Consider the following 14,985-nt stretch of genomic DNA (forward strand, 5'->3'; position numbering starts at 1 on the left):
TGTTCATTTTTAAATTGGATTATCTTTTTGTGGGGGGTGTTGAGTTGTATAACGTCTTTATATATGTTGGGTATTCACCACTTATTGGATTATATTTTTTGCAAATATCTTCTGCCATTCAATAAGTTGATTTGTCATTTTGTTGATGGTTTCCTTTGCTGTGCAAAAGCTTCTTATTTTGGTCTAGTAAGTAGTCTAACTTTGCTTTTGTGTCCCTTTCCAGAGGAAACATATCTAAAAGAATATTTCTACGGCTGATATTTTCTTCTAGGAGTTTCATGGTTTTAGGTCTCACATTTAGGTCTTTAGTCCATTTTGAGTTTATTTTTGTGTATGGTGTAAGGAAGTGGTCTAGTTTCATTCTTTTGCATGTAGCCATCCAGTTTTCCCAGCACCAGTTGTTGGACAGACTGTCTTTTTCTCATTGCATATTCTTGCTTCTGTTGTCATGGATTAATTGAGCATATAATCGTGGGTTTGTTTCTGGACTCTCTATTCTGTTTGTAAATTACTAATGAATTTTCAGAAGCTGTACCACATTAAATGATGCTCACATATTTTCAGTTATGCTTTTATTGTCTATTAGCAGTATAATTTCTACAGTAAGTCCTAATATGAATATAAATATATATATTATATAGTAAATCAATTTATTGCCTTATGCTTCCTTCTCTATAACTATATTCTCTTGGCTCATTATTCAAAAAATCTTTATGTTTATTACTAGAATATTTTATCACTTTTTTGATACTTAAACTTACCTTACTTGTGGCTGTGTTTTGTTTTAAACACTAAAGATGTTTATATGAAATCAAGATGGAATACTTTAATGTATTTTATTAATATGTCTTTTCCAACCCTCCAGATACCATTTTAAACTATCTTCCAGAATAGTCTAAAAGCAGAATAGAAAAATTCAAACTTTATCTTTCTCTATGAATATTACCAAAACCATGAATTAAAATGTTACAGTTAATTTTTATGGGTGCATTCTTCCTTATCTGAAAATGTCAACTGTTTAGTACAGTTTGATCTTAGTTGGGTCTTTCTTTCTTTCTTTCTTTTAATCATTTCTGGTAAGCCATATTTTAATATGTAATAGAGCTGGAAATTCTCACTTTTCTTTACTATTTTTGGTTCAATTATTCTGCATAAAATTAGGGCTCTGATTATGTGGTTTGATTCCATCTATATTATCATAGATTAAGTTTTCTTACTGTATTTTAACTTCTTATTGTTTGAAAAAATCAAATAAGTTGAAATGCTCATACTATTTATTGTGTTATAAGATTTCCAGTTATAGTTAAACCTCTGTCTTTTTATATCTTAGATTGCTACTGAATGATTTTTTAATCATCTGTTTTTAATAAGTGATAAATCAGTGTGGTTACTAGTTTGGTTACTTTTATAAAATATCTAGATTTAACATTTTTTTTATTTTTATACAGTTTTTCATATTGCTCTTATAAACAAAGTATGGTTTCTTAGAAATAAAGATAATCTTTACAGACTAAAGTTTAACTTATAATTAATTGATCACTGCTTCTCAAACTTTATTGTGGACTGATCAGTGAATATCTTGTTAAAATGCAAGGTTTGATTCAGGAGGTCTGGGATGAGACCAAATTTGAGAAGCAAACACAATATGACTCTTCTAAGGGCATCTAATGATGACTCAACAGGAATTTCTTGAACGTCATAATTAACAAGCAGAATGAGAAAAAAAAAAAACGTGGAGAATTTGTTTACTGCAAATTACTATGGATGCTTCTGGATAGAGGATGAGTGCTAGAGATAATTAGATATAACTTTCAATTCATTCTCTAATACTTAAGAGCTATTTAATTTTGGGCAGATAGTAATTTTTCCTAGTCTTAATTCTTATTCTTTCAAACAGTCTAGGCTGTTGAGAAATATTGGTTCACTGATTAAGATTTCACAGAAACTTGGTTAAGCCTCCAACTTGGCTCAGGTCATGATCTCATGGTTTGTGAAGTCAAGCCCTGAGTCGGGCTCTGTGCTGACAGCTCGGAGCCTGGAGCCTGCTTCAGATTTTGTGTCTCCCTTTCTCTCTGGTCCACCCCTACTCGCACTCTTTCTCTTTCTCTCTCTCTCAAAAATAAATAAACATTAAAATAATATTAATAAAAAAGATTTCAATACAAATAATCAATTTCAATCATGACAATTTCAATTCAATTTAACAAACATTACTAAACATTTACCATGAGCCTGAAAAGGGTAGTGGACTCAGGGTAATATTAAACCACTTTTTATATGAATTGTCCTTTCCTGAAAGCTATGTGAAAAATTATATGACATATAAACATTGGCATTTCTAGCTTGGAAATTTGGATGATGGCGTTTAGATATCAGCATATATATTTTTTATATCACTTAAATTGTTTTATTGGCCAAAATTTAACATTGCTATGCTGTTAAAAAATCCTAGTTTTTCCTAAATACTAGAAGTAAGTGATGTACTCAAATGCTTCTCACACTGACCTCTCCTAATTAAATCAGACATAGAATTATATTTGGCCAGGAGTTTGCTGCATAGTAGAATAGATTTATCACTATGTCATTAATGGTATGATTCCATTCTTAGTGTAAACTGTGATCAAGAAATCTAGACATTTCAGAAAATAAATGAGATATCAAATGTCTGCTGTTGGGAAGCACTCCTAGATAATGACTTAAACAAAAATCTGATTATATGCCGTGGAACATTCTAAACCCAGATGTGGCCCCTGCTACCCACTTGATGGCAGAATGTGGAACACATCACTAATAATAAACCTGACATCAGAACCTGTCTTCCTAAAAATTGTAGTTGGCTGATATTCTCTAGGTTTCAAAGTGGACAGTTAATTATATTAGCTACATTTTGTGTGATACACATATTAGACACAATGATAGGTTTGCAATTAAACACATACTGTTTGGTATTGTTTATAGATACGGCATGCTTGCCAATGGTCATGTCTGTATTTTTTTAAAATTATTGTTGTTACAAATTAGCCTTCATCACTTATTTTTGTACAACCCTGGCTACCTACTAATGTTTTAAGAGCTATTTTTTTAAGTTGTTTAAATTTAAGACATAAAATTGGTCACATGCTTTAATTTTTCTCAGTTTTTTTCCTGCTTATTAAAATATTTGATGGTGATTCTGTCAAGAGACCAATCTTGGGGTTTCCCTGATTACAACAGTGGTCTGATATTTGCTTTTGATTATTTCTGAGTTTCAGAGAAAACTTAAGAATCATTTTATGAAAGATTAGAGCTTCTTAAACTGCTGTCCCTTCATAATGTACTGTATGATGGCATGTATTTTAGGACCATTTAGTTCAGTCTGATTCATGAAGACTTCATTATCTTTATGCTCTTACCTTTTTCTATGCAACAGCTGCATAACAGGGTAAGCCTGTGCCCTTTGGCTTTGGAACCATGTCGATGGTTCCTCCAACTCACTAGTCGTGTCAAACACTGTCATTGAGAACTCCATTGTTTGGTGACTGAAAGTGCTAAACAAGAACTGATTTATAAAGCCACAACTAAACAATATGAAAATTAGCTTGCATTTCTCTAACCTCAGGTTCAATTTTCACCAGGGAGGTGACTTCTCAAAATGTTCAGTGAATTTGTTATTAATCAAGCAAATGGGCATTGTAGTATCAAGTATCCATTTTATTTTTAATAGGCATCAAAATCAACAGTGATAATTCAAGTGATAGTATAATTAACAACACTGTGTCAGACTAAAAGCAAATGCCATTTATGCTACTTTGGAGATTCAGAGATGCTCACAGTCAAGAATAGAATAAAGGAAAGGAATATGTCCGTGGTTTTAGTAATGTTTTAAAATGAAAGTAACGCTTAAGACTTAGTTTTAAGTGCCTTACTTCTGTTAATTTTGCATTTTATTTTTAGAGTGTTTCTCGCAGAGGATGGCAGCCTCAAGATATATAATGTTACCAGGTCAGATGCCGGATCATACACTTGCACAGCTACAAATCAGTTTGGCCTCGCAAAGAACACTGGCAGCCTAGTCGTAAAAGGTATTTTATTATCTTCATTTGTGCTTGATGAACATTGGAGATATGTATGCATATCACAGTCTCTATCATAGTGTCAAACTTGTATCATAGTGTATATGTAAAATATTTGATTTCACAATTTATTTAAGAGTTGCGTTCTCATATTCATTAATAGTATGTTTACGTTGCCGGTGGGATATGTGGTAGATGTGAATATTTTGGCAGTTGAAATGCTGTCAGTGAGTAATTGAACAGAATTAACAACTGCACCTAAAACATTTGAATTTTCATAAATGCCTTATTGTAGGAAGCTATGGACATTTTGATAAAGTCAGTTGATAATATTTTTCTTGGTTCACTTCCCTTCAGAAGCTCTCATTTTACGTGGAATTTTTACATGGATGTATGATTGCCAAGTACATAACCAGTTCATTTATTTATATAACTCTAGGTGCAGAGCTGGTGAAATGCAGACTCTCTCGCATACACTTTATAAGTAGTTTGTTTCAAAGAGAATGAAATTAAAATATCTGTGTCTGTAAAAGTCATTATTATATTCCCAACACAGTTAACATATAAGCTCACTTAATTTGTGATGAGAAAACTGCATTCTCCATTCTTCAGACTTTGAAGCCGCTGTCAATCCAAATGTACCTCCATATATCACCGAGGGACATAATTAGTATTCAAGTATCTATTCCCCATCTTTGCCACTTTACTTTGTTGAATCTCAGTTCATAAAACTCGTATGTTTACTGGAAGCTATGTCACTTTTATCATTTCCTTGCCTCCTGGATGATTAAAATGACTGTCTTGAGAAAGTAGTTTGAGCAGCTAATTAAGCCCAAATAATTACATTCAGCAATTGGTGCTCTGTCATCATTTCTATTAAAAATAAATATATTAAATTAAAAGTAGTTAGCTACTACACTTCAACTATCCCTTTATCCCTGGAAGATATTTCTGCCAACATTGTCTTAAGCATATTACATTATACTTGCTGACAATTGTCTGAAACACTCAGGGGAAATGTGATTGATATAACTTGTGTCAAAATCTAACCAGTGTCACACGTTTTTAAAAACTTGACTTCCTTAAGATTGTATTGTCATCAGGTTTTTAAGACAGAGATGGACTTAACATTTCAAGAACTATGCTATCGCTCTATCTAATGATAGGATATCTCTCCAGGAAATATTTGGTAATAATAATTTACTGAAATGTATAAATGCTTTATGTTTAAAGAAATTATATGTCCATTAAGGGAAAAAAGAGGAGATTCATTACCCTGTTTCAAATTAAGAAGTTGTACATGGTATACATTCATTTTATCACAGTAGAAGGTTAAGATATGGTAGAGGGCAAGATCATAGTTAATTTTCCCAAATGTGGACAAATCCAGAGGGAATTCAGATGTAAAATGTAAATGATACAGGATATGAGCAGTAGAAATGTAGTTTCTCAGTGAAAGTTTCCGTAGAACACTGGTGATCCATGAGGTAGACCAATGGTTTTGCTTCTACAATACAGTGATCGAGAACCCTTCATCTCAGAGAATAAGGGGGGGGGGGGGGGAGCTAATGGATATATTGGACTGAATGAATAGTTTCTCTTCATCACATTTCAAACATTTGGCATCATGACACTGTCCTTGAGTGCTGAGTGGGAGAACAGTAAAAGGAGCAGACTCAGGTAAATTTGAGGAACTCCGGAGCATCTGAACTGTGCTTACTTCTCAAGGGAGCATTTGGGCATTTCACATATGTAACAGCCATGTTTTTTGCTAGATAGGTCCCAAGTTCTTAGGATACAAACAATTTCTTCTGTAATTTGGAACAGTCCATTAAATACACCATAATCCCCAAGTATTCCACTCTCTGTACAAGGGAGAAATTAAATAAGGTTGCTCAGTTTAAAACAAAACAAAACACAAAAACTTTACTTAGTTTTGTTTGTTTCTAGTGTACTTTTGCTGGGTCTCTTGGAACAAAAATGATCCTAGTCTGCATTCCTGGTCACCTTAATTTTTTTGCATTCTTCCTTCCTCTGTAGCATTTTTCATTTTCTTACATACTCTATAATTCACTTATTTGTTACGTCTGTGGTCCTCTCTCCATCTTTCCTTCCTTTAGAAAGAAGCATAAAGAAGGCAGGAATGTCCTGGGAACTGTATGTGTTCAATAGATAATTATCTATTGAGTGAAATGATTTTATCTTACACTCTTTCATTCTTAGATAATTTCCATTCTGACTCCCTTGCTCTAAAATATGAAAACTTTCTGTTTTTTAGGGGTAAAGCTTAGGATACTTTGCAATAAAGAGCATCAAAGGGAAATAATGAACTTCTAAGTGCTTTCACTTTCCCTATTTTAGGGTTTGTAGTCATGTATTTCTAATACATAGAGAACTCCTTGCTCTTCAATGGGGAGCAAGTGTGGGGCTATGTGAAAATCCTACGACTTCATGGAGAGAACTCACTATTCCAGTATTTTCAGCACAAAGAAGAGAATCATCTACATATGCAAAAAAACATATATCAACATGCATGAATATCAAGTAATGTTCACTCATTTATATCTAATAATGAGAAGGAAATTGTGTTTGTTATTTTTAACCTTCATGAAATACCCACATTCTGTTTTAAGGGGAATCTATTTGCTTTCTTGCCATGGACAAGAACCACACACAAAGAAACACATACATACATAGTAACACAAATACATACATTTAAAAGTAACTATATAAACACAAAATGTATACAGTACAAATAAAAGCATCTTTAGAAATTTTTATTTTTTTATTGATCTGTATTGTATAATTTTTATTACACTATGGGATTGCTATGTAAATACAGGTCTAAGATAAGTCTGTCATTAGCATATCCTCTCATTCTCTTTCAAGTGGGAATGTTCAAGTTATTACTGACAAAAAATTATTATTTTAAAACCTATAAATTTGAAGCTTTAATCTGAGAAAGAACGGTAGTATTACGCATTGATTCAACCATTTTCTTGACTATTGAGGGTAGTCATCTGATTGTTTAAGATGATTTGAGATTTGTGTGTATGTGTGTGTTTGTATTTTCTAGTCTGTAATGTTCATCTGATTGTCATTACAGAGTCAAATATAATTTTATTTCTCACACCAAAATCAGCATATAGTGACCTTCCTGGTAATAGGGTGGTAAGGAGCAAATGAGAATTTTCAGCAAAGCTGATAAAACAATCATCTCTCTTTGAATTTACTTATCAGCCTCAGTCATGCAAGAAATGTTGTTGTTAGATAACATGTAAAAAGATAATAGTTACAAGAGTAAGATATTTTCCAGCTTAGTTTTTTAGCTGATATGGCTTATCTGTGTTAAGAGGATTCTGAAGTTATCTGCACTGTATGTCAGAGATTTCTCTTTCACTCATGCAGCAGGATAAAGCAATTTTCCATTCAAACATTGGGAGTGTAATTAGCAGCAGCCTCACCAGAGCCTCAGAAGTTGCCCAGTGTAATCTGAGGACATGTTCCATAGGCACAAACAGGAAATCAAAAAGAGAGAGAGAGAGAGTTTAAGTGCTTTCGTTTTGGAGGAGTTGGATTAAAATGACAGTGTATACATACACTAAGAGGTATATGAAGATCACATAAAACAGGAAATTATTTGATCTGGCGTTTGAAAAATTATTAAAAAGCAGAGTAACAGCAGGCTATAAAAATGATCTTGTTTGCAGGCAACATTTGTTTTTGTTTCCCCACTGGAGAAGTTTTGGATGTTCAATTATAGGCCTCATTGCTTTAGCATTATTTTCAACTGAAATGTCGGAACTTGGAAAAGCATATCTAATGTGCAAATTAAGTTTATTGCTGCTCATTTAGTTGTTTATTCTTTGTGATAGAAGTCTTTATTATACCAGCATAGAGAATGGCCTATCCATTTTCTCCAGCGGAATGATGGTGTGCACCATTATGGTTCTACATTTACTAAGAGAAATACCAAGATCGGTAGATAATTGGAGGCTTTGTGGCTTTAAAAGGTAGTTTAAAGGATTTCAGGTGTTGAGCCCAGCTTTATTGAGAAGCTCAGCTTTATTGAGTAAACCAAAAGTACAATTTCACCGAAATGACAAGGGACGCTGGAATATATCTGTCATATTTTAGTGGCTAAAAGCACCACTGCAGAGAAGTCTCCCAGTACTGCTAATATTTTCCTCAGAATGTTTAGAAATGATTAGTGGAAGCATTTTTCAGGTTAAAAAAAAACAGTGAATTTGTACACTGGCTAGGAATTTTCTTTCCCCCACCAATATTGAAAATACTTCTGAGTGAATTCTTGATACTTGAATTCCATAATCTGTGCAAGTAGAAATGCAAGCAACCCCCCCCCAAAAAAAAAAACAAAACATCTGTTTAAGCAAATACAATATCGGTGTTATTTTAGTCTTTGCAACAGTTCACTCCACAGTCTTGTAAAAATGTAGTACATATCACTCAGATAAAATAGTAAGCCGCTATTTTTCAAAATATATATTGTATAATATATAATGTGAAGGACAGATATTAATGAATTACAGGTTTGCTCCTTTGGTTTGTTTTTACTCTTCAAGATACTTTCCCCTGAACAAATTGAATCAAAACTGGTTAATGTTTTTTTTGTTTTGTTTTGTTTTGTTTATTCTTAATAAAAATAAGGAGCAGATAGCTAGTCTTTTAAGCAAAGTGAAGGAAACCAGACAGATGAGTATAGACCACTCCTCAACGAATTGAAAAGCACAGACTTTGGAATTAGATGAACTAGCTTTATTACTAACTAGCTTTATTACTGACATCTTGAAGACTTTGTTTTTATAGTTATTGGTGTTGTATTCTTTATTCCACTTTTTATTAACCACCATTTATCAAATATATACTGTGTTCCCGGCACTGTGATAGGTGCTTTATGTACATCATCTCAGTGATCCCTCAGAACACTGGGAAGCCAATAATTATTATCTCTTTTACACAAGGGGAGACTGAAGCATAGATTACTAAAACTACTTGACCATGACCCCTGTCTTAGTAAGTGGCAGAACTTTTTTCCTTCTTCTGTTTTATCTTCCAGTAACTTTATGTAATAATAACTACCTGAGACACATGCAGTTTCACATGGCATTGTTTAGAGTGCCCCAAAAAGGAAAATAGAGTAACCTGCAAAGATTAGTCCTTTCCCTAAATACTTCAGCTCTCACTTGTTAGAGTTCGGTATCTATTTATATGCTCTTATCCATTGGAGATGAACTTTACATAGAATGAAATATGCAAATCATAAGTGTGTTTGCTGAATTTTGGCAAATGCATAATCAGTGTATCCCAAACTCTACTAAATATAGAACATTAACATCACCCTATAGAACTTTCCCTCATGCCCCATCTTAATCGTTTAATTCCTGCTCCCACCCTACTTGTAGAAGCAACCATTGTTAGGATTCTTTTCTGCCACTGACTTCACACAGATGCCATCATACAATATATATATGCTTTGGCGTCTGGCTTCCTTCGCTTGTCTTAAACCACTAGGTATCTGCTTTCTGATTTTATTAAAAATGAACAACACAGGGGTGCCTGGGTGACTCAGTCAGCTGAGCATCTGACTGTTGGTTTTAGCTCAGGTCATGATCCCAGGGTCCTGGGATCAAGCCCCATATGGGGCTCCATGCTGAACAGGGAGCCTGCTTAAGATTCTCTGTCTCCGCTCATGTGTACTTTCTCTCTCTCTCAAAAGTATATCTCTATCTATCTATCTATCTATTTATATATATATATAGATAGATATAGATATATACATACATACATAAAAAGAACAAAACTTTTACCAAGAGTAGGTGTAGTCTGTGCAGTAGAAAAATATCTTGAACTGTAAGTATTTTTGTCTTCAATCTCCTTTCCCAGCGTGTACACATGTGTGCCCTGAGTATTTGGTTAGGAAGTAGAAGTTCATTGGTATATCCTTGATTCCGGTCTGATGCTAAAAGAAACTATTAGACTTCTCTGTTGCTCAAGCCATCTCTTTCTAAAGTGGCACAGTGGTCACTTATGTTCTGGTGCCATTTTTTAGGAATAATGTGCTTCATTAGGATGGAAAAGACCCTCTGGTGCAAGTTCTGTCTTCAGTGTCTGGATCCTGAATACTCAAGGAAGCAGTTGGCAGATTCTTTCTAGCCTAAGTGAGGGATGGTGCTGGAGGAGGGTGGTGGTGAAAGGGAAAAAAGTAGTCAGATGAATACAATTCACCCTGATTCTCATCTTCTAGCTTTTATTGTCTCGTTTTGCCTCCCCTCACCTCAACATAAATGTCCAGAAGAAAACATCCCCTTGCTACTAGATTCTGTCGCCAAACAAAATAAAATTTCCTAATTCCGTTTCCTATAAAACTACAGCGTTCTTCCACCTGGTGTTTTATTACAGCCTAGCACAGAGTTACAGTTGGAGGACTGAGTGAATGTTATCTATTTATAAGAAATATAAATGTGATGCCAAAAATAGTCATTGCCTATTACATAGTAACAGCCTCGAAACTGAGTAGTTGGTGTATCTAATTCATTAAGCATACTCTACTGTGCATGTTCTTTTTAAATAGATGTCAGACTCTGTTCTGATTACTTGTTGATATAAAAGATCTGTGTTTACATTTTACATTATTACTTGCTAGGGAATTTTTCAGTGTTACCTTGCATGATATTTAGACATGTTTTCTCGTTGAGACAACTCGAATTTTAGACATTTACTTTCTCTGGACTGTTCTTTCTTTTCTTCTGGGATTTTGGAAGCCTTTTCATATTTGTTCTACATCATTTAAATATTGAGGTGAAAGATCCATGGGTGATAGTACCTGCAGGTAAACTGGAATATATTGACCATGGTTACTTTACACATTGAAATTAAGCTATTACACTGCCTATGGTAGAATATACCAAGTGCTGTGTGTCTTTTTTAATCTGTGAAAAATTATCTGTCTGAGCAGATAAAACTTGTGCTTGACTAAACTTACCAGCCTTATGCAAGTAGACATATGAAGAGGAAAAGTACATTATAACAGATGAAAAATTCCTCCATTTCTGGCTTGCTAGAGGAAGAAAATTAAAGACTCTATCATACTGATTTCCTTGTTTGTTTGTTATCTCTCTACAGGGTTTATTTCAGAGATTAGCTTTGAATTTCCTGTATTTGCTTTCCCTAGAGTTAGTAATTTTCTTGTTTTGTTTGTTTGCTTCATTTTCTATGGACTTGCCAATTACTCATTCCTCAATTCTATCTCAGTTGTCTCCCTTAAAAAAATCAACCTGACCTTGTGTTTGGGAGCCCCGTTGCCTAAGCATCATGCCTTTCTCAACATGCTCCCTCATTTTGGTCTAATGCATCTTCCAGTGGATTTTTGAGAAAGAATTCAAGAGGAATGCCAATTTTGGAGATCCTTCTTATTTGAAAATGTATTCATTCTATGCTTACATTTGCTTGATGGCTTAGTTGGAAATAGAATTCTAGATTGGAATTCATTATCCTTGGCAATTTGGAGATGTTAGTCTGCTCTGGGAGCTGAAACCATTTTGATTTCTGAACTGTTGTGTGTGACATCTTTTTTATATCTCTGTCTGTCTCTCTGTCGGTTTTTCCCAGCATGCCACAATTGCATGATAATGTGCGGTGGTGCATGTCTATTTCCGGCCTTTACATGGGGCATTTGGTACACTTTGTCATCCTGAAAACTCGCACCCTTCTTCCTGGAATATCTTCCTGAATAATTTATTAATTTATTCCATTTCTTCTTCTATAATCCGTATTATTGAAGAAGTTAGATTATGTAAACTGGTACTCTAGTTTATGTGTGTGCAAGTATGTATACATGTATGTATCTGTGTGTGTAGTTTATTATATTTTACATATTTATATAGATTTAGATAGTAGATGTATTTTTTATGCATGTATATATGAACTGTATATTTTATTTCTCTCTCTTAGTATCCATTTTGTATCTTTTTTATCTTCTGGGAAATTTTCTCTACTTTGTCTTTCAGACCTTTTATTGAATTTTTGTTTTTGCTATTTTTTTCAAATCTCTAAGTGTCCTTTATTTTCTGACTGTTCCTTTATATAATACCTTGCATTTTTTCTCTCTGTGTCTAAAAATATTGCTCATAAAAGTATTGCTCAGTTTTTCTTTTATCTAGCTTGTTTTACCTGCATGGCCTCCGTGGTCCCAAATTCCTTTCTTCTCTTTGTCTTAATCCTCACCCTTTACTAAGAGGTGTACCGAGATACTTTGTGAATCTTAGTTGTCTGCTCATATTTAAGAATGGAATACTAAAAATCTTATAGAAAGCTCTGACCAAGTTGCTGGACTTCACACTAGCATGATCTGGCTGGGATATATCCTTGGGAAACTCTTAAAGACACTATGTTTAGGTGTTTTCTCTTAGGTTTATCAGATACCTAGGACAACTGTCCCCCACTTCTAATCCCACATTCATGCCTGGAGAGCAGAGGGGCAGTAGACAGCACCCTCAGAGCTAAATGATGTTATGAGACATGGATCTCAGCGCTTACTATGTACATGTTCCTTAATTTCCCTGTTTTTAGTAAGAGTCCCCATCTTCAAATATGCTCATACCCAGCAGTTCAGAGACCCTCTGTTTCATATCCTCTCTGGAGAATAATTTTGCCAGTCTTCTGCTGAGACTGGAAAACGCTGTAGAAATCATATAGCTTTCTATTCATAAAGTGCAAAAGGGGGGTTGACACATTCAATAAATTTTCTTCTCAGCCTTCTTCACGGCCAGCATAGGATTGATATTTATGGTATATCAGTTAGAAATCATTTCATTTCATTACCATTTCTCAAATTTTGTTTCTCCTTTTGACCCCTGTTTTGGTGGCTTTATCTTTGAAAAAATTTCTTTGGGTTTTATTTATTAAATGTTTTTAAAGAACTGAAAATAAACACTGTGTTTAATCAATTACCTTCATCAGGATATTATATATCTTATTTTTTATAATGATACTATTTTTCTCTACCAACATTTACAAAAAGCCAAGCTTTAGTTATTTCTTGCTTAAATAAAACTTATCAAGAAATCAATAAAGCAGAGTTTGGATGGGTCAGGAACTCAAATCTTCCACTTGTATTCTAGATATGATTCCCTCTTGTGTTCAGGGACATCAATCTACCAATTTTCTTTCTCCCTATCACTCTGTCTCTGTCTCTTTCTCTACCACATTCTTTCTCCTTCATCTCTTATTTTGTGTAACGCATCATCCCCACCAAATACTTTTGTATTATTATTCTCATAATTTACATAAAAGACCTCTTCTGACCCTGCTTCCCTTCCAGCCATATTTGACTATTCTCCTTTATATCAAAAGTTATCTATATGAGCTTGTTTTTTCCAAACCTTCTGGTCAACTTTGCTTTAAATCAGTGCCACCAGCCTTTTCCCCCTACCATTTCATCAACACTGCTCTTAACAAGGTGACTAGTAACCTCCACGTTATTAAATACTGTAGTCAGTCCCAGTCCTCATTTACTTAACCTATCAGACTATTGATCACATCCTTCTTGAAATACATTCCTCACTTGGCTGCCTGCACATTGCATTTGTCAGGTTTTCCTTTTACATCTTAAGTCACTTCTTTTTTGTTTCCTGTGCTGTTTTTTTTTTTTCAGTGTTACTATTTCCTAAATTTGGGGTATGCCAGAGATTTGTCCTTGCATTTATTCTCTGCTATATCTACTCCCACTTATTTGGTGTCTTATTCTGTCCTCTTACGTTAAACACCAAACGTAAGCAAATTCCAAATTGATACACCACGTTCACATTTCTACCTCAATCCAATGTGCTAACATTGGCCCCTAACTCTTACTCCCAAAACTTGCTCCTATTATAGTCTTTCCCTCTGTATTCAGAACAGTCTGTACTGACAGTTGCCACTCCAAATCTTTGTAGTCATATTTTACACCTTGCTTTCTTTCAAACCCCATATCCAGTTGTCCAACAAATGGCATTAGCATCTGTATATGTACAGAATCTAACTACTTCTCACCACTGCAATTACCAAACTGTAACTACTACCATCCTTTTTCCAGTGCATTGCTATAGCGCAGAGGTGCTTAACCAAGCTGGTTTTGCCTCCGAGACCTCCAAGGAGACCTTTGGCAATGTGTGGAGGATGCTGCTAAATAGCCTGTAATGCACAGGGCCCCCTCCTTACCTCCCTCTGAATCCACCCATACGGACATGCAACACAAAATTATCTGGCTCAAAACATTAATAATGTTGATGTTGAGAAACTCAGACATACAACCTCATGAGTATTTGTCTTGATTCCACCTGTCTCTCCTCTAGAAACTAGAATATTCCTATTAAAATGTAAATGAGATTTTTTGCCTCTTACTATAGAAGTCCTCTGATAGATCTTCAGTTCAGTGTTGTTTCATTTGCTCACTATTCATACTGATGTACACCTGAAAGAAGGTGTAGGATTTGAAACTAATTAGAAAGTTATGAATAAAACATTGAATAAACACTTATGTTAAGGGTTTCTCCTTTTTTTTGAGAGAGAGGCACAGAGAGAGAGAGAGAGAGAGAGAGGGAGAGAGAATCCCAAGCAGACTCCAAGCTCCGTGCAGAGCCCAACATGGGGCTCGATCTCACAGTCATGAGTTCATGATCTGAGCCAAAATCAAGAGTCAGACACTCAATCAACTGAGCCACCCAGACACCCCAAGGGTTTCTACTTCTATAGGAAGTAATACCCAATTCTTTCTCCAATTGTTATTATATGTGTATGCATGTGTGTATATATATATATATATATATATATATATATATATATATATAATATAAACCCAACTATACCAACCCAAATATGTTATATAATGTATATAAACCCAAATATATATATGTTATATAATGTATATAAACCC

The 14,985-nt window shown here is 34.4% G+C and overlaps 1 protein-coding gene across 1 annotated transcript in view; it reads left to right on the forward strand.

Annotated features, from left to right (window-relative positions):
• The window catches only part of CNTN6 (contactin 6), a 226,497-nt gene that overhangs the window by 174,313 nt on the left and 37,199 nt on the right, over positions 1-14,985 (forward strand). Inside the window, exon 11 of the mRNA XM_049640894.1 lies at positions 3,934-4,061. Within this exon, the coding sequence (XP_049496851.1) occupies positions 3,934-4,061 (128 nt within the window). The remainder of the gene's footprint in view (positions 1-3,933; positions 4,062-14,985) is intronic.

The sequence above is a fragment of the Panthera uncia genome, chromosome A2 (assembly GCF_023721935.1).
Source record: "Panthera uncia isolate 11264 chromosome A2, Puncia_PCG_1.0, whole genome shotgun sequence".
NCBI lineage: Eukaryota > Metazoa > Chordata > Mammalia > Carnivora > Felidae > Panthera > Panthera uncia.